The sequence below is a fragment of the Lethenteron reissneri genome, chromosome 6 (genome assembly GCF_015708825.2).
Source record: "Lethenteron reissneri isolate LAM-NWPU_2019-01 chromosome 6, ASM1570882v1, whole genome shotgun sequence".
Lineage (NCBI taxonomy): Eukaryota > Metazoa > Chordata > Hyperoartia > Petromyzontiformes > Petromyzontidae > Lethenteron > Lethenteron reissneri.
In genome coordinates, this window is record NC_083784.1 from 4,772,114 (window position 1) to 4,792,907 (window position 20,794).

General features: G+C 52.0%; 1 protein-coding gene across 2 annotated transcripts in view; it reads right to left on the bottom strand.

The window, feature by feature from the left end:
* The window catches only part of LOC133354045 (SAM and SH3 domain-containing protein 1-like), a 302,643-nt gene that overhangs the window by 120,540 nt on the left and 161,309 nt on the right, over positions 1–20,794 (bottom strand). The window contains exon 1 of one of the 2 annotated variants that reach the window (XM_061570613.1): positions 15,606–15,768. The exons of the other annotated variant lie outside the window; for it this stretch is intronic. Within the exon in view, the coding sequence (XP_061426597.1) occupies positions 15,606–15,650 (45 nt within the window). The 5' untranslated portion in view covers positions 15,651–15,768. Of the gene's footprint in view, positions 1–15,605; positions 15,769–20,794 lie in introns of those variants that run through there. 2 annotated transcript variants of the gene reach the window in all.

A 20,794-nucleotide genomic window follows, 5' to 3' on the forward strand; every position in this document is an offset into this window, starting at 1 on the left:
TCTGGACTTGTCTTCATATAAATCAATGCATAGATTTACGTGGTTATGGTTGTACTTAATTAATTCCTAATCTCTGCAATTACATACAATGGAACAAGAAATGGTAAAAAAGTAAAAACAGAGCAATGTAATACCAGACACTATTAGACATTATTGTAAAAAATATATAAAAAGTCCATCCTATATGTTAGTGATTTTTTTTGTATATTTTATGGAAGAAAATTAGTTTTCAAATTTAGAATTTGTTCTGGGTTGGGACCCCCAGACACCCTGGAAGATTTGGTCCCCCCCAATGTTGACTCCATGGCTACAGCCTTGTGGAGTTGACACCAATCCACAAATCCACGCGATTCTTCCTCCGCGCCGTGTCCGTCCCACGTGCTCCGCTCGCCCACGGAGCTTCCATCGCAATCGGGGGGTCGTGGCTGTGACGGGCAATTAACGCGGCAGCCCCCCACCCCCCCCCCAGCGCCCCCGCCCCCTTGCCATCACCCTCCCCCCCCAGCCAACCCCTTGAGGCCACAGCCGCCGCGGCGGAGACGCCGGAGCGCACAGAGGGAGCCAGAGCCCCCCCCCGCTAGCTCTGTGCTGTCCCCCAACGCCCCCCCCCACCCTCCCAGAGGCACCCTCCCTGCCCCCCCCCCCGCTAGCTCTGTGCTGTCCCCCAACGCCCCCCCCCCTCAAAGAGGCACCCTCCTTGCCCCCCCCCCCCGCTAGCTCTGTGCTGTCCCCCCACCAACCCCCCCCCACCCTCCCAGAGGCATCCTCCCTGCCCCCCCTAGCTCTGTGCTGTCCCCCCACCAACCCCCCCACCCGCCCAGAGGCACCCTCCCTGCCCCCCCCCCCCCCCCGCTAGCTCTGTGCTGTCCCCCCACACCAACCCCCCCCCACCCTCCCAGAGGCACCCTCCCTGCCCCCCCGCTAGCTCTGTGCTGTCCCCTCAACGCCCCCCCCCACCCTCCCAGAGGCACCCTCCCTGCCCCCCCCCCCCCGCTAGCTCTGTGCTGTCCCCTCAACGCCCCCCCCCACCCTCCCAGAGGCACCCTCCCTGCCCCCCCCGCTAGCTCTGTGCTGTCCCCCCACCAACCCCCCCACCCGCCCAGAGGCACCCTCCCTGCCCCCCCCCCCCCGCTAGCTCTGTGTTGCCCCTCCCCGCCTACCCCCGTTGCCCACCCCTCCAAGGTGCGTTGGGGCCAATGTCAGGACACGTGTCCACTGACACCTTCATTGCGGCTTTGCACGCCTTTGGTTCTCGATGACGATACAAATGTATCGCGTTACTACATACATTGAGGGTTTGATGAAGCAAAGGAAGTTGCACTTACGTGCCCGTGATTAATTTGTCTTTTCGATTATACACTGGTCAACAAAAAAAATACTTTTTTTCTGGCCTGGACTTTTGCAGCTGTTTTAGACTAATTTCAGGGTGCTGATTCCAAATCTGATCTCAGATTTGCTCTATCACATCTCATTTTTATGCTATCGGCATACCCCATTTTCATTGATTTTACCCGAAATTAACTCTGTCACTTATGATTGCAAGTTGTTGCGAGTCAATGACTGCTTTAGTGTTAAAATATGGTGCTGTATTTTTAGGATAGTGTGTTTATAATATCATTTTATGTAGATATCCACATTTATCTAATATTTTTCTTCTGCAGTTTTTATTCAAAATGCAATATTTGATATCTCAAAAATCTGATGTGATAGACAAAAACTGATGCCAGATTTGGAATCAGCACCCCAAAATTGCATTACAACCGTTGGAATACCTTATGCCAGAAAAAGTGTGTTGACCAGTGAATTATTTACCTTCTAAAAACAATTGGACCGTGTCTCGCAGCCCCATGTGAAGAAGAAGAAGACCCGCTGATTTAAACAAACATAACGAGTCTCGCCTAACCAGAATCACGGTGCCATTGAAAATGAATTGGGCCAAGTGGGTAAAGGCGCATGCCTGCAATGACTCACTCACTGCCACGTGCTTCGTAACAAAGAGGCTCCCTCCAAACCCACAACGATCTCATCTTAACGTAATTTACGTAGCGCCTTAACCGAGGCGCTTGACAGAGAATTAAGAACGGTACAGAGTGTGACTGGTGGATATCAGCTGAATGAATTTAGACGAGAGGAAGCAATGGGGGGGAGGGGGGGAGCGAGTCTGTGGCGATGCTGCGTGAATTCGGTGGAAGCGAAGTTGATGACGGTAAAAAGATGACGAACGGATTGAATGATTGGCGAACGAGTGATAGTAGCCATGTAATGAGAATATGAAGATGGAACAGGAACGGCGGTGGTTACGAGGCGGGGGGGGGTTAAGGGGTCGTGGATTGAGCTTGGGAACAATGAGTGTGAGTTTTGCGCGAGGAGTGGAGACTATACTCTTAGGTTTTTTCGGTAAAGTCACGTAGGTAAATATAAATAATACAATTATTATAGAAATACAATTATAAATCACCACGTTTCGGAGGCAACACAAGTCTCCGTCATCAGGTGGGACCGTCACAGCCAGATTTGCTGTATCAAGTGATACAGTAAATCTAGCTGTGATGGTCCCATCGTCGTGATTTAGAATTTTATTTCTACTATTATTTTTATTATTTATTTTTACCTACGTGACTTTACCGAAAAAACCTAAGAGTATGAATCTTTGCAGTCACGAAAGCTTCAAATCTAGAGTGGAGACGAGCCAGCGACGGTGACCGCTTACTGTGAAGGGGAAACTCTGCGAGATTTCTACAGGGCGCCTCTGATAAGGATGTTTTTTTTTTAGATTTAAAGCTTTCGTGACTGCAGGGATTCATCTTCTTGGTTCTTTCGGTAAAGTAACGTAGAATGGAAATAATAAAATAATAAAAATAAAACATAATAAAATAATTCTCACGACGTTTCGGCCACAACGCAAGCAGCCGTCCTCAGGTGGAGAGCAGGTCTGTCGAGTAGACAGAGTCTGTCTAGAGAGCAGGTCTGTCGAGTAGACAGACTCTGTCTACTCGACAGACCTGTTCTCCACCTGAGGACGGCTGCTTGCGTTGTGGCCGAAACGTCGTGAGAATTATTTCATTATGTTTTATTTTCATTATTTTATTATTTCCATTCTACGTGACTTCACCGAAAGAACCAAGAAGAAGGATGTTTTTGTTTTGTTGAGGCCCAACTCTTCCACGCCGGCCCAAGACTTCTTGGGAGATGTGAGGATACCCCAACACACTTTACCCCACCACATTGTGGTGTCACGCATTTACACTCGCGGGCAGGCAGATACGGTGGTGGTGGGGTGGGGGGTGGGTTTGTGTTTGTTTATTTCCTTTGCCCCGAGATGGACGATGCCCCGGTTAAGCTCCCAACCAAACTGAACGATGGCACGCGGGCCACGATTCAAAGAGAATCGACAAATGGAGCGACCCGAAATTGTAGGAATCTGCGCGGCACGCAGAGCTGCCCTCGGAGTCCCCTCGTTTCAGGACGGTGCCTTTGATCGACGTGGGCACCCCCCCTCCCCCCCACCACGTCCGTCTGTCACGGCTCGGGCTCGAACAGAGACGCGACTTTTGCGCCAAAGCTTCGTGAATCGCAGGTCGTCTCTATTCGAGCTAACCTATTGAACTGTCGTCTTTGGTTCTTTCGGTAAAGTCACGAAGGTGTAAAAATAAAACAGAAAATTGGATTTTTCAATTTAAAGCTTTAGTGACTGCAGGGATTCGTCTGCTTGGTTCTTTCGGTAAAGTCACGTAGAATGGAAATAATAAAATAATAAAAATAAAACATAATAAAATAATTCTCACGACGTTCCGGCTGCTTGCGTTGTGGCCGAAATGTCGTGAGAATTAAATTTTATTATGTTTTATTTCTATTATTTTATTATTTCCCTTCTACGTGACTTTACCGAAAGATCCAATAAGAGTTATTTTTCAATTTAAAGCTTTCGTGACTGCAGCGATTCGTCTGCTTGGTTCTTTCGGTAAAGTCACGTGGAAGGGAAATAACAAAGCAGACGGCTGCTTGCGTTGTGGCCGAAACGTCGTGAGAATTTTATTTTATTATGTTTTATTTTTATTATTTTGTTATTTCCCTTCTACGTGACTTTACCGAAAGACGCAAGAAATTGTTTCATATCACGACGTTTAGATCGCAACACAAGCGGTCGCCCTCGTTCGAAACGTCGTAATATATTATTTTTTGTTTTATTTTTATACCGACATGACTTTACCGAAAGAACCAAATAGTATCGATTCCTGCAGTCACGAAAGCTTCAAATTACTATTAAACTGTGTTTTTTTTTGTGTTTTACAGGTAAGGACCCCCGCTGTGCTGCTATGTAGCCCATTTTCAAAAGCGACCTGGTCACAAGCAATCGTCCAACGAAGTGGCTTATCACGTGGAAATGTATCGCAGCCAAATACTGTACTCTAAAAGGGTGTTGTTGATTCTAAATGTGGAGGAAAAACCCGGAGGACCCGGCGAAAATTCCACGCGACCACGGGGAAAGAGAGAGAGACGCCCAGACTCCAAATATTTCAGGCGTCAGGGTCGGGTTCGAATCCACGACCTTCTGGATACCAGACGAGGTAGTTAAGGTATCAGCCACCGTGGCGTACGAAAGCTTCACGAATCACAGGTCATCTCTGTGACGTTGCGTCCTTTCGCGACATGAGCTTTGGAGGTTTCGGTCTATAACCGAAACCCGAGCTCTCAGTACTCGCACCGCTGTGGTTTAGTTTATGGTGGGGCCTCTGTAACAAGGATCAGTGCCAGTATACTGCAAAATAATGGCGTGTGACCTTTGCCAAATTGACTATCAAAGACTGGCTAAGTACGGTCGGCTTTGTGCGTTTGTGGTCAGAAGTCCGGACGTTCAAGGACGCATCTTTTAGAGTCCCTGTCAATCCGAACCCCTCCCCAATCAGGAGACACCCTGCCCCCAAAGCTATACACGCTCTGACTGCCACACTCTCTGTTAGAGTTACCGTGCCCCAACTCCCCAACCCTTCCAAACCCGCCCCGCGTTACAGATTGCCGGACCGAGGGAGACATCAGAGAACTCAGTGCCACCCGTCGAGGCAAGAATTCCCTCCTCGCCACCACAGATGAAACATATTCTCTGCCGCTGCCGCTGCTGCTGCTTGCTGCTGCTTGCTGCTGCTGCTGCTATGTTGGCAGCAGTGCAGAAGCAAAGCCAACAACGAACTCTCTACGCTGCGTGTCGATAATAACACTGTGTGGCCGCCTCGACAGAAATACATATATAGCGGGCGACGTTTCGTGCAATGGCCCTCCTTCGTAGCAAGTAGTGAGAGAGAAGACGTTTTGAAGAGCGCCTAGGTGCGGGAGAGGAAAACAAAGGGCTATTGTCCGAAACGTTGCCCGTTATATATATTTTGGAGAGAGACAGAGAGGTGGGAATGGGAGGCCTTCTTCCAGCCGTGGACATACCCTGGCTGGTGCTAATGATGATGATCAATATCATGAAGGACTCACAAAACACAACTACGATCGATCAAAAACACACGGTACAGTCCTCACTATCAACACGATGACCCCACCCTCTCCCTTCACCCCACCCCCACCCAAACCCCCCACACAAAGCGTTCACTTCCCCAAGAATTATTTTGGTGAAATCCGAAATAGTTCCGAAAATTACACTTCAAATATAGGCAACAGGCAGAGCGCTGTTCCGGAATAATCGGACCTTGTGCGAGTCCGGGACGCGTAATCACGAAACGTAAACTCGCCAGGAATTTCGTGAATGCCACCGGCCGTTTTATTCAATTATTTATTTCATTTGCGCTATTTATTTACTCGGCCACAAATGTTCCCTTTCATTACATTCGCGATGCTGTGCCCCCCCCCACCCCCCGGAGAGGGTGGTGGGGTGTGAGCGACTCTGCCCTGGACGGATTATTGCGGACGCACTCACAGGGACAAAACAAAGACAAAGATTCCCCGTATAGCCTGAACAGACTTTTGGGGCAAGTGCTGTTAGCGAGCAGCACCTATGAAGGCCGGCACGGCACACGAGGGGGTGGGTGGCCAACACCACGCCCGGCCGCCTTTGTCTCCCTAGTCGCGATATTTACGCATCGCATCAGGTACTAATTTAAGGCTGAGTCGACCTAAGGGAGGCCCAGGACCGGTTCAGATAATCGTCACCGGAGTTGGCCGTGAGCGGGAATCGAACTCGGGTCACCGGGTTCGTAGCGCAGCGCGCTAACCGCTGCGGACACACACGAGGACACACTCTCGTTTCTGTGTGTGTAGGGAGTGGTGGGGTAGTGGTTAGCGCGTCGTGCTACGAACCCGGCGACCCGAGTTCGATTTCCGCACAAGGCCAACACCAGTTAAGATTATCTGAACCGGTCCTGGGCCTCCGCTAGATCCACTCGGCCTCAAATGAGTACCTGGTACGGTGTGTAAACATCGCCACTGGGGAGACAAAGACGGCCGGGCGTGGTGCTGGCCACCCAGCACTTGCCTTAAAAGTATGTTAATGTTATACGGTGGATCTTTGGCTTTGTTGTTCGAACCCGGCGACACGAGTTCGATCCCCGCTCACGACCAGTGACGATTATCTGAACTGGTTCTGGGTCGACTCATCCCACCCAGCCGTATAACCTTAACAGACTGTTGGGGCAAGTGCTGTTAGCGACGAGCACCTACTGTATGTTGAATAATACATTCACGCATCACACTCCTACACACTCCAATATATACACACACACACACACGCGCTCGAACACACACGCAGTAACATTCTTTACCGGCACAGCAAACACAGTTAAACCACACATGGCACTCGCTTAACGACAGCATTGACGTATGGCCTGCCGCGGTACCATTTGCATAATAGGTTTCGGTGAAGCTCAAATCTAAAAAAACGAGTCTCATCGGCACAGAGGGACCATTTCGCAGCCACCGTCATCATTGTGCCCTCAATCCAGCCGTCTCGAGTCGCTGCTCATATCTCCATCTCCCGTTGCACAGAGCCACGGGAGGAAATTCCACATTCCTATGGCGCGAGTCTCATCCGTAGGACGAACCCCGTAAAGTTGGTTTTCGTTTCATCAACCCGCGCGCCAGACCCCATTTGTCTCCCCAACACACGGTAGCAGGTGCTAATTTGAGGCTGAATCGACCTAAGGCCAAGACCTGTGCGAATATTTGCCACTGTTATTGAACGTGAATCAAACACTTGACGTCACAAGACACACTCACTCACCCACAAAGACAAAGATCCCCCGTATAGCCTAAACAGACTGTTGGGGCAAGTGCTGTTAGCGAGCACCTGTAAAGGCCGGCATGGCACACGAGGGGTTGGGTGGCCAACAGCACGCCCGGCCGCCTTTGTCTCTCCAGTGGCGATGTTTACACGCCGCACTAGGTACTCATTTGAGGCTGAGTAGACCTAGGGGAGGCCCATGACCGGTTCAGATAATCGTCACTGGTGTTGGCCGTGGGCCGGAATCGAACTCGGGTCGCCAGGTTCCTAGCGCAGTGCGCTAACCGCTACACCACCGCTCCCTACACACCCACCCAGTCACCCACCCACTCACCCACTCACTCACCCACCCACCCACCTACTCACCCACCCACTCACCCACTCACCCACCCACTCACCCACTCACCCACTCATCCACCCACTCACCCACCCACTCCCCCACCCACTCACCCACCCACCCACTCACCCACTCACCCACCCACTCACCCACCCACCCACTCACCCACCCACTTACCCACCCACTCACCCACCCACTCACCCACCCACTTACCCACCCACTCATCCACACTGCAGGTGACATCGCTTCACTTTCTGCTTCTTCCCACGCACTCCTCCAGTTTTGAATTCTCTCCTCCCATTAACTCTCGTCTATCGCATCTTCAATCGTGCTGCTTGTTGCGTGCCGCTTGGCGTGTTGGACTCTTGGTTTCTCTGCCACTGTGGTTTGGTTTAAACCCGACAAGAAAAAAACAAGAAAACAGAATATAGCCTCAGGACTGAGAGCCAGAAAGATGTTGAACCCCGTGACCTGCGCATTGCGGGGGACGACATCGACCACATCGCCCGTGCGTCTGGACATCAAGGAGACGAACACATAAATAAACCAAATAAATAAACCAAAATCCACAAACGGAACTGCTCGCCTCTCTCCTTAAAGGTCTCTCGGTTGACTGTCTTCAACATTTCAGAGGCAGAAGCAGTAGCAGCTGTCGCCGGCGGGCACAACGTGGCAAGATGAATTCGGAACGAGACTAAGTAGACAGCGCTGGCAATATAAACATCGCCCGTACGCGTTCGCGTATTTAGGGAACACGGAATATACAACAACAACGACGACAACGACGACGCGAGCGAGCGAGTCCGTGTACGCGTGGCTCACGGCTCACCACTGAACACGATTCGCATTTTCACCGAGAGTCGATTTGAATTTCCTTCCCTTCGAGATGGAGAGCATTACGTGCGCCGGACATAATTTCTCGACGATAAACAAAGTTTATGATTCTGGAATGGATGGGACCGGGGGTGGGGGGGGGGGGCGGTAGAGGAGGGTGGGGGGGATGTTGAACTTCTTTCGCACCGTACGTAGTCAACTGTACCAGGTACTCATTTGAGGCCGAGTGGATCTAGCGGAGGCCCAGGACCGGGGTGGGGGGGGGGGACACGATGACTCTCGTTTAAATAATCGACGGTGAACCGAGTTGCGACTTCGATTTGCATCGCTGTTCTTGATCTACCCCGCGGAAGTCGTAGACCACCACGTTATTGAGCCAACAGACGACGTTTCGGGCAACGGCCCTTCTTCAGAGCGCATATATAGAGAGGCCAGTGGACAGTCGGTGATAAGAGTTGGAGGCAGCACTTATTCACACCATGGGGCACTGATGAATTAAATTAAATTGATGGAATACAATGAACAAAATACAACAACGCCAAAACGATTGTTTTGTCTATTGGCACGTGACCTCGTTACTCAAATAGATTGTAACCCAAAAAAATGTCCCGATGATTATTATCGAAGCGGTCACTCCCACGTATTGGAGAGAGGTCTTTTAGCAGGGTGGAAGAGTAGGCCAAGTACGGCGAGTCCTCGCTGAACGCGTGTTCATACTACAACGCGTTTTTTTGTTTTGCTTTAACGCGGTTCTTCCATGAGGGAACACTTCACGCAGCGCGGGACGCGCCCCGTTATAACGCGAGGTTCTGAGGGGCCGTCCATAAATGACGTCACGCACCTAGGGGGGGTGGGTGGGGTCAGACATTTGTGACGATGTGTGACGAGGGGGGGGGGGGTGAGAAATGTGACATCACATCAAAATGCGCAACTTTAAATTAATATAGACAACACGTTCTACTTAATTAAATAGACTTTTTAATACATGTTTTCTCCTACAACATCAGAGTGCAGCGCCACATTAAATACGCCCTACAATGACAATACTTTAAAGCGGTTTGAAGCATGTTTTATTTTATTTGGGGGGGGGGGGCAGACCTTTGTGACGTCATATTTGAGGGGGGGGGGGTCTGACTTTTTGTGACGCCGTGTGACGAGGGGGAGGAGGTCAAAAATCGTCCAAAATAGCGTGACGTCATTTATGGACGGCCCCTGAGCCGCCGCCGACGAACTACTTTCTTGAGCTGAGCGGAACGATACAGTCACGCAGAATGATATCAGTAACGCGGCGGCGTACCCTCGGTTATTTGTCCTGCCGTTTTCACTGCGTGTGCATCACAGTAAGTAGTACTTCGTATCTCGTCCAACGTTGTCGTTACGTTATTTATGATCGCGTTTTTTGTTTTGTCTTCGCTTGAACGCGGCACTTTCCACGACCGCGTCTGCTGCCGCGTTAAGCGAGGACTACCTGTGCACCGTACCACGTGGTTGCGGTACGGCGGTGCGAGTGAGGAGGGGGGAGGAGGCGGAGAGAGGAGAAGGAGGGGAGGAGGGAGGGGGAAGGAGCAGGAGGGAAGAGTAGGAGGAGGGAGGGGCAGGAGGAGGAGGGAGGAGGAGGGAGGAGGAGGGGGCAGGAGGGGGGAGGGGGGAGGAGGAGGAGGGGGGAGGAGGAAGAAGAGGGAGGAGGAGGCGGCGGGAGAGAGGGAGGGGCAGGAGGAGGAGGAAAGGAGGGAAGAGGAGGGGGGGAGGAGAAGGAGGGAAGAGGAAGAGGAGGGAGGGGCAGGAGGAGGAGGGAGGAGGAGGTGGCGGGAGGGAGGTAGGGGCAGGAGGAGGGAGGAGGAGGAGGGAGGAGGAGGAGGGAGGAGATCACTCGCTCGACCCTTCTCTGAGCCACATGAATTCTGACATTTCCCCCCCTTCGCCTCGTCCGCCTTTGTAGCCCCGGGGGGGAGGGGAGGGGGGCGGGATTGACGGCATCTGGACGTCGATCAAAGCCACATGCTTCTCTGCGCATCTTCTTCTCGAGGCGAATGTCTCACAAATAATAATAATAGTGTCAACTTCGAGGCGCGCCACTCGGCCGCACGGTGTTCGATTTGGGATGGTTTTTTTTAAGTTAATAAATAAATAAGAGCGCCTTCCAGCCGTCTCGCGATCCATCCAGAGACAAAGAAGCAAACGAGAAGAATCCTTGCGGAGCAGCGCGGCCCCGTTGCGTGTTAGCGAACGTCCCGCGGAAGCGGTGGCTACAGAGCCGCCTCCGAGATCCCCTCTTCTCTCGTCTTCTCGAGGAGAGAGAACGACTCAAGAATTCGTCACTGTTCTGACAGCTGATCTGTCAACCGCTGGATGAAGGCGTGTCCCATGCAGCAATGCAGAGATCGTGGTTTTTTTGGGGGGGGAATGTCTTCAACCAGCAGTGGATAGAGTATGGCCGATGATGACGAGTATGATACTTGACTACACTCGTTGATGAGGGAGGAATGTACACTCAAAGAAAGACAAAGATCCCCCGTATAGCCTTAACATACTGTTTGGGCAAAGTGCTGTTAGCGAGCACCTATGATGGTCGGAAAGGTACACGAGAGGGTGAGTGGCCGGCACCACGACCGACCGCCTTTGTCTCCCTAGTGGCGATGTTTACACACCGCACCGGGTACTCATTGGAGGCTGAGTCGACCTAGGGAAGGTGCAGGACCGGTTCAGATAATCGCCACTGGTGTTAGCCGTGAGCAGGAATCGAATTGGGGTCACGGGGTTCGTAGCGCAGCGTGCTAACCGCTACACTACCGCACACACTCGCACACACACTTGTACACTCACACACACACAATTGCACACTCGTGCACACACACTCGGACACACACCCGGTGGTGGGCGGAGAGTGAACGCGACCCTGGCAATGGCAGAATCGAAACCCATGGCACAAAGCCCTCCCTTGTGCTGAGTGGAAGCATTCCAGGTGACAGAGGCTGCTTCAGAGATCAAATTCCCGCTCTGCAAATGCCCCAATATCGTGCGACAGAGTTGCGATGCGCCACGGCGATTTCGGGATGTGCTGTCGCGTGCAGTTACGGCTCGGCGTCCGACGTTTCGCTCCACGTGCTGGGTGGGAGCTGCTTGAGGAACTGAAGAACACTCAATTGAAGAGTCCTAGTTGTGTGCACAAGAGGGTCGCTTGAAGAAGCGATCTCAGAGACAGCTCTGGAGTGTCCGCTTCCGCGGCCAATTGTCTAGAACACGAAGAGGTTCCACTGCTAAACAGTTAATTAATTCTACTTTGGCGAGATGCGGATTACGCAATCACGAGAAGATTTGAACGCATTTATGTATTTTTCCATTTAAAACGTTAATGAGCGTTGAGGCATTGCGGCTTTGGTGCCCATGCCCTACTTACAGCCCTGCAGAGCGACTGCTGTTGACTTCCCCAGAGAATGGTACTGATTGTATCGACCCGGGGATAGATGATGGGCTGAGTCACCCCGACCCCCGTTCTCCATCAACAAAGATTTGAACTCGAAACTTTCCGACTTTGATCATTTTGCTCCGGGCCACGTGGCTAGATTCACAACAACGAGTCCTGACCTCACTCGGCTGCGTGCCCCTTGTGATGATCAAGTGCCTCTGCCCGGCCTCATCATCACCGACACGACCAGACGCGAGGTCAGATCACGAGGTCAGGTCACGAGGTGAGGTCACGGAGGGCAGCGAGAGAGGGGGTGGGTGGGTGGCGGAAGAGGGGAGGGGCGTGGAGGAGGAGGTGGGGGGTGGGAGTTTGGGCGATCACGATTTTATTTTATTGTTGAAAAAGGCCCCGGTATTAATATAAATAATTTTAAAATAAACATTTAGACGTAAATTGTTTTCTCCCGAGTAAATAACCAACTGAGACCCAGAATATCAACGACACGGTGACTTCTCCTGTCCGGATCAAAACAAAGTAAAAACTAAAACCCGGCGCGCTCCACCTGGATCCCGGAGCGCTTCGCAACGCGCGTGCCGATGGCGCTGAATTGGCGGTACGGAGCGTGACGGGGGAGACGGCCGCCATGGAAAAGTATTACTTTCCTGCACCCGTTTCTGTCTCCGTGGATTTATTTTTTCGAGCAACGCCTCTGATGAACGCGGCCGGTTTACTCCGGGCGAGTGCGCGATAGCATTGCGGCGTCACACGAACGTCTCGATCATAAACCATCGTCACGCAAACTCAGGTTATCATCACAGGAGCATAAACCATCGTCACGCAAACTCCGGTTATCATCGCAGGAGCATAAACCATCGTCACGCAAACTCCGGTTATCATCGCAGGAGTAGCGGCTTTTGGCGAGCCTATCAACAAAGGCGGTCACCGCTTCTGCGACCGTCTGGAACGCTCTTCCTTCCGATATCAGTAGGCCACTGGGAGCTGTGCACTTGTAAATCATCTAAAATCTAAAACTCACGTTTTGTTTGACTATTTGTTTCGTGTGATTAGTTTGTTGTCCTTCCCCCGCACCTGAGATTAGCACGCTTTGGCTACGTACGGTTGCGAAATAAGTTCAACGTGCATACATTTAATTTAATTTTATTTCAGTTACATTTATTAAGGTATAACCCTGTGAGCCATGCGGCTCTTGACTCGGGTGCAACCGCAACAAAACAAAAACATGAACAAGAAACATCTGATAGTGACTACGCGCAAACAGAAAAATCCTGGAAAAAACAGCAAAGCCTTCCAGAAAAAAAACACCGCATTTCAACGCTGTGTGCAAAAATTCCAGTGGGATACAAGTGAAACAATAACAACCATTAATACGATATAGATTAAAGTTATCAGGCCAACTCTGTACTACAACAAACAAGCATGGTCAGAGCAAACCGTCCTCAAAATCACCAAAATAAAGCCACAAAAACATACACTGCCGTGTCACGCCCGTGTCTCTCCGTTTGCGGTAACTTTTATCCGCCACTGGGGTCAAGGGCTGGACAAGATCTCCCGTGTGACTAATGCATCGCTGTTGCACCCGTGAGTTCGTTCCCACATTCTCTCCAGCCTGCAGTCGTGTCCTGTAGCTGCCACGGATGCCAGCAGCTCTTGGGGACTGTGATTCGTCCACGTGACGGAGCTGCTTAGCACAACGGGAGCTTTGTCAGACTAAAACTAAAGTATTGAAACAGTTTTTTTATTTTTATTTTACCAGGTAAGACCCACAGCTCTATTTCAGAAGCCCAACGAAGTGGCTTATCGCGTGCAAATGTATAACGGGCATGTTCTCTAAACGCACGTCGATCCTAAATGTGGAAGAACAAAACCGGCGGAAACGGGGAGACATCATCCACGCGACCACGGGTAGAGAAACTTTTGACTTTTAAACAACTTTATTGCCGCCAGCAGCAACAGCACTGGAGGCGATTCCGATATGAAATACACAAAGTCACCAGCAAACAAATAATCGCTATAAATCCACGCGCCGTGGCGCTAAAATGCAGCGCGCACAACACGAAAGAAAAGTCACGTGGTGGTGATAGAGACACGCAAACTGCAAATATAGAGCCGGCGTCAGGGTCGGGATCGAACCCACGACCTCCTGTGTACCAGGCGAGGTAGTTAACATCTCCTAGCCACCGCCGAGGGTTGTGGAGGTGAGAATATTTATCAGCAGTGGAAGAGAGAAGGCGATGCTGATCACCATCATCATCGTCATTGTAACGCAGCTGACAAAACAAACCTAGAAGCCACTGAGTGTAATTTACGAATGTAACTAGAGATTAGATTTTGGTTATTTGTTACCGAGAGAAATAGAGAGAGAGAGAGACGCAGACTTAATTATACAAATAAGAAGGCTGCTAAACGAGAGCAGAGAGAGACGGCGAGAGTAAGAGAGTGAGCGAGAGGTGGGGGTTTGCATAAAGCAAAGTTATTTAAAAAAAGAAAAAAAATTACAAAAGGATGAACGAAGCAAAGTGCCGACTACACCGAGCATCTTATTGTTCCCACTGATCGTAAAAAAAAAATAGAGAGCGAGAGAGACATGCAACGGAATCGAGTTGACGTTACACTCCGGCAGTGGATGAATCCCGAGTGTGACCCGGTGCTGTCACTCCCTCTGCTCTTGTGACAAAGGCGACGGGGCAGCCGGGGGGGGAGGAGAGGGGCGACTGTCTGTGATCGCCCCGCGGTGTAACTCGAGACAGGGGGGAGGATGCACAGGGGACGCGTGGTTGCGCAACCGCGCTCCGTGTAATCACAGCGAGCGCGGGGAAACTTCCTCGAGTCTCCTTCTCAAGTTCTCTTGCCCCAAGGCCAGACCCAGGCGTGGCTCAATGGCCTTGGCAGGGAATCGAACCTTGGTGTGCTTTGGTTTAGTTTGATTTTTTTTTGGGGGGGGGGGGGGCGGTGGGGGTTTGGTAACAGGCAACATTCCATTGGGCCGTGAATGTCCTCATTCCATGGGCGACCGACCTGGCGACACCATAGACGCCTGGTTTTATAATAATGCCACGGTCGTCCATTCGCACCGTGCAAGCAACACGCACACACACGCACCACAGCAGGGCTGGTAAATCACATTACACGCAAGGTGTCGCGTGTGCAACTGTACCCCGCTCGGTAAGATTGCCAAAAACAAAACGGGTAAAGCCTTAAACCCTTCAAAGCATCACGATCAATTGGCGTGGACACGAGGATGTGGCGTGGACAAAGCCAAGCCCGGCCGCCTTTGTCTCTCCACAGTTGACCCACACCGCACCAGGTACTCATTTAAGGCTGAGTCGACCAAGGGGAAGGTGGTCTACGTACAGGTTCACATACGTGTCACCGATGTTGGCCTTGAGTGAGGATCGAACTCGGGTCGCCGGGTTTTATAGTGCAGCGCATTAACCACCCCCCCCCCCCCAACTCTTTGTTAACCCGCTACGAATCCGGCCACCCGAGTTCGATTCCCGCTCGCGACCGATGAACCGTGACAACTATTTTCAACCGGTCCGGGGGGCTCTCTCGTAGGTCGACTCAGCCTAAAAAAAGTGCAAAAACATCGCCACGAGGGAGACAGAGGCGGCCGGGCGTGGTGTTGACCACCAAGCCCCTCGTGTGTCAGATAGGTGCTACTCGCTCAGCAGCACTTGCCCGCAACATTCCGTTGAAGGCTATACTGGCGGGGGTTGCATCTTTGTCTTTGTCAGTGCACTGCTGCACGCAGCCACGAGCAGAGAGAGAGTGGACGCATCGGTAAAACTTACCCGACTCGCATCGCGAGACGCTCCCTCCTCCTGCTGCTGCTCCATCGCCCCTTGAATCTCTTGGGACACGCGTAGTCGGCCCCTCACTCCGAGGCTATACGGGGGATCTTTGTCTTTGGATTCACACACCACTCGTCTCCTACACCGCTCTCCTATTCCTCCCCCTGCTCCTTCTCCTCTCTCCCTCCCTAAACTACTCTTTTCCACATGGTATTAGCCCCCACTCCCCCACTGATTATATCTATTTTTAATACCTCTCCAAAATCGCAATCACCGTTAACTCCGATCGTCAGAGTGGTAACGACAGCGGCAGCAGCAGCAGCACATTGTACAACGTGTCGAGTGAACGAACTTGGTACAAACTCGCCCACGTCTCTCTCACTCTCTCCACTCTCTCTCTCTCGGTCTCAAAGGAACTGAGTGAATAGAGACCAGGGCAGTGTTACTTGTGTCACCCAACACTCCACCCCTCCCCATCACCCACACACCAAAGACAAAGATCTCCCCTGTAGCCTCTTAGCAGACTGTTGGGGCAAGTGCTGCTGCGAGTGAGGCGTCTTTTCGTTCAGGTCGGTGACGGCGCATAAGTTGAGTGGGTGATCAACAGCAACCAAGCCCGCTCGTCCGCCTTTGTCTCCCCACGGCGCTGACGTCATATACACATCGAACCAAATACGCATTTAAGGCTGAGTCGACCTGCCGGAGGCCCATGACCCGGTTGGGATATTCGGTTCGTCGATGTTGGCCGTGAGTGGGAATCGAACCCGGGTCGCAGGATTAGTTGCGCAGCGCGCTAACCACTGCGCCACCGCTCCCCCCCTCACACACAAAAACACAGCACCCCCACACCCACACATTGCCTCTCCCAGACCCAGGCCCCCTTTACAAATCTCTCTCAAAGAGGTCCCAGTTATGAGAGCACTGGGCGATACCATGTGAGCATGGTGACGGGGGGTGTCTATGTGTGTCCGTGTGTGATGCTGGCCTGGGTCTGTCCCGTGACCTCGTGTCACTTCACGTGGTTAGCCTCTTAGGTACACCTGGCCTGGCACAGGCGCCGTGGTGACGTCACCGAGGCGAAGGGCGAGGTATTGGTGTTGGCCACTCATCCCACTCGTGTGTCGTGCCGGCCTTCATAGTTGCCCGCTAAGCAGCACTTGCTCTAACAGTCTGTTAGATGCTATGTGCAGAGATCTTTGTCTTTGATGCTCACGCAAAGATCCCACGCATAGCATTTAACAGACTGTTCGGGCAGGTGCTGCTTCGCGTATAGACTAAACACACTTCTTTGAGCGGTGTCTTCGAAAGCGGTCCAGAGTTTTTGCGCGTCGCTGAATCAATGCTCTGCTGGAATGATTCACTGCCCCGAGGCAAGTAGTGGAGCCGATGGGGTGGTGTAAAAAAAAGCTGAATGTTTTTTGCGTGGAGATACGGATAAACGAAGGAGGCCGATTGCCTGCTTATCTAAGTTATTGATTGACGGACTGAGTAAGTAAGTGAGTGACGGACGGACGGACAAGCCCCAGGGTCAGACGGATGGAGAGGGCGGTGGGTGATCGGAACAACATTTGGAGGGAGACCTCCCCCATCGCCTCCTCAACCATGTGGCGCCGAGAGGGGGCGAGCGGGGGGGGGGGTAGCGAAGGGGGCTGACCCCCCCCCCTCCCACCATCTCCCCCCTCCGCCTCCCTCTTCCCCTCCCCCCTCCCCCCACCACCCCCAGCTCCACGCGCCACGAACGCTGCGCTGAGTAATTAATCTTGCCCCAACACGTTTCTCATCATTACGGGATGCCTCGTGCCATTAGCGGGGCCGATCTGTGCGCGCCCTCTCTACCCCCCCCCTACCACCACCACCACCCCTCTCTCTCTCACAGCCAGTTCGTAAGCGGCGCTGCTATTTGGGGTCACGCGCGGAGAGGCCCTCACATCAATCAAAGGTTGAGAAGCAGCAGGATTGGCGAATGCCCTTCTGCTTTGGTGGCGCGGCCCCGGCGGTTGCGCGTTCGTTCGCTTGCGACTCGATGTGCGTTGAACTTCTTTCGCGCCGTACGTAGCCGACCGTGCGAATCGGAGGTGCGTGCAGAGCGTCGCGGATTGAAGCTGTCATGATTGATACTGCGAGCGTCGTCATGATCATCATCATCGTGATCGTCAGCAAAAGCAAGATCATCATGCACAGCATCATCATCATCATCCACTGTATGAGTTTATGGGTCTCTATGTGAGCCTATGCATCATCATCATCCACTGTTTGAGTCTATGGGTCTCTGTGTGAGTTGATAGATCTCTATGTGAGTCCATGGATCTTTACGTGAGTCTATGGGTCTTTGTCTGAGTTGGTGGTTCTCTATGTGAGTCCATTAATCTTTACGTGATGATATGGGTCGCTGTGTGAGTCTATGAGTCTCTGTGTGAGCTGATCGGTCTCTGTGTGAGTCGATGGGTCTCTGTGTGAGTCTATGAGTCCATGTCTGTGGATCTGTGTGACTTTAAACTTGTCATTCGCGCAACTCGCAAATTACCCGCCAATTACTTACTCAATTGGGATTACACAGCAGCAGCAGCAAATATCGCCCCTACTGGCACACTGATGCCCCCAGGGCACTCTTGCGAATGAGACTTCTCTCATCCTGGTCTCCCCCGACTGGAACACTTGTAACAGGTTCCGGAGACACTTGTAGAGGTAACTTCTTTATTACAACACAACACTCCAACAGTCCTGGTACTCTGCTACAGCTTAGGTACACAGCCTAGCTACACAGCCTAGATACTCTACTCTGGCTACGCTCCGGAACTCGCCCTCACAAGGTCGTAGCGTCGGGAGTTCCAGAGTCCCAGCGCTGGCTCTCACAGCATCCCAGGGTCTTCAGATGGCTGGTCGTGGGTCTTGGGTCTTGAGTTACAACTGGGGCCGATCGTCCAGGGAGCTCCGGTTATATGCCCAGTCCCCAACGAGGGGTGGGGCCGTGTGCGCCACCAGACATCCCACAGAGCACACACAGCCCCCCCCGTTGGCGGCGCCCAGAGGCTTAAGCGTCTGGACCCCCTGGGAACCCAGCGCCTGGCGCCCAGGGGATTACGCGTCTGGACCCACCTGGGAACCCAGAGCCTACAGCAGCCCCTCCCTTCTTATGTCACTACATTACCCCCCTCTATGTAGCCTCCAGCCGTCCCGGCTGTCAATAATTAGAAAGTTTAAATTAACGAAAGGGAGAGAGAGAAGAAAAAAAAAATACGCGAGCTTCAACAGGAAAAGAAAAGAGAACAACAAAGCAACCATAAATACCATAACCAACCTGTACAACTCTACACTATATACAAGCATCAATCAACAAAAAGGTGAAGCAATGACACGTGAACAAACGACCCTCGGCCCACCTAGCCCTCCTCGGGATCCGCATAGAAAACGGGGAATTAACAACAACAAATATACAGATTCCGACGCGTTGGATGCCCAACCAACACCGGTAATCGAACCGAAATCACACAATCACCGCATGGATGGCAGGGATCCACACCACCCTGCCAGCCTCCCATCCGTCAGGTGGAGAGAAGGCGAAGACCAACATGTCGAGCATCCCTCTACACGCACTTATCCGGACGTCTGTCTACGTCCCGGGTCGAGAAGTCGTACTTCAGGGCCGACCCATGTACTGGGCAAAGAAGTCGTACTTCAGGGCTGCTCCAGTATCTACATTTTAAAAATATATATATATAAAATTTACATGACACAAACAAAATAAATCTGCCTGCTCCTGTCCATAAATGGTGGCCGCACGCATGAACCGCATCTCCAAAAGGCATCCCGTGCTTGCGTCCCAGCAGCCCTCAATGAGGACCACCACCCACATTACATGTCAACCGTTTGCACCCCCCGCCTTTCCAACGTGGCGTCTCCATCCTAAAACCGCGCACGTCGGCCATATCGGGGGGGACTTCAACCCAGTCTCTCTCCAAGACTCGCATCGCAGCATATAGCTGTACCGACCGATCTGAGACCCAACCTCTCTCCAAGACTCGCATCGCAGCATATAGCTGTACCGACCGATCTGAGACCCAACCTCTCTCCAAGACTCGCATCGCAGCATATAGCTGTACCGACCGATCTGAGACCCAACCTCTCTCCAAGACTCGCATCGCAGCATATAGCTGTACCGACCGATCTGAGACCCAATCTCTCTCCAAGACTCGCATCGCAGCATATAGCTGTACCGACCGATCTGAGACGACCCATTGTTCACTCCCTGCACAACATGCACCCTAACAACTGAGGGATACAGTCCCAACGTAACGGGACAACTACACCTGAACACCACGAATCTCCAGCCCACTGTTTCAACGCGCCTCGGAGTGTTTCAATCTCCGGGCCGTCAGGGTGAGCCTACTGCTCCAGACGTACCACGGAGGGTCTCAACCTCCGGGCCGTCAGGTCAAGCCGTCAGCTATTCCATGACGGGACCACACTCTCCGAGCCATGTGAGCGCACAGCCCACTAGGCTAGACATGCCACGGAGTGTTTCAATCTCCGGGCTGTCAGGTCAAGCCGTCAGCTATAGCATGACGGGACCACACTCTCCGAGCCATGTGAGCACACAGCCCACTAGGCTAGACATGCCACGGAGTGTCTATCTCCGGGCTGTCAGGTCAAGCCGTCAGCCATAGCATGACGGGACCACAACTCTCGTGTTAGACACGCAACACCCGCTGGGACATCCTGGTCAGGATCTGCACCCCAAGATATTTGAGAGCCAGCATGACAATTCCAATCCTTGGCAGCATGTCACCATCTCAAGATAAATGCCCCATACAGTATATACATCGTTAACAATGACAGCACAAGCTATACATTAACAATCACGAACAAAGCTCAATATAAACCATACATTGTTAACAATCACAAGCAAAGTTTCGCACACACATTGACAACACTCACGAGCGAAGCTCCACACAGTTTACCCAACAACAGTCACGACTCCCCGACGACAACGAAGAAAATATCAACAAAAAAATCATTAATCCGGAGCGCGTAAATGTACGAAATGTCAGGGGCCTGGTCTCCCGACCTCCAACCTTTGGCCAGAGCAGCAAAGGCGGCGAGCTGCGTGTCGGTCCATGTGCCGGCCCCGGCGCCGGTTACAGTAAGAATGGCGCCCTCACTGTCCGGTCGCAGCGCTGATGACGCGCTGT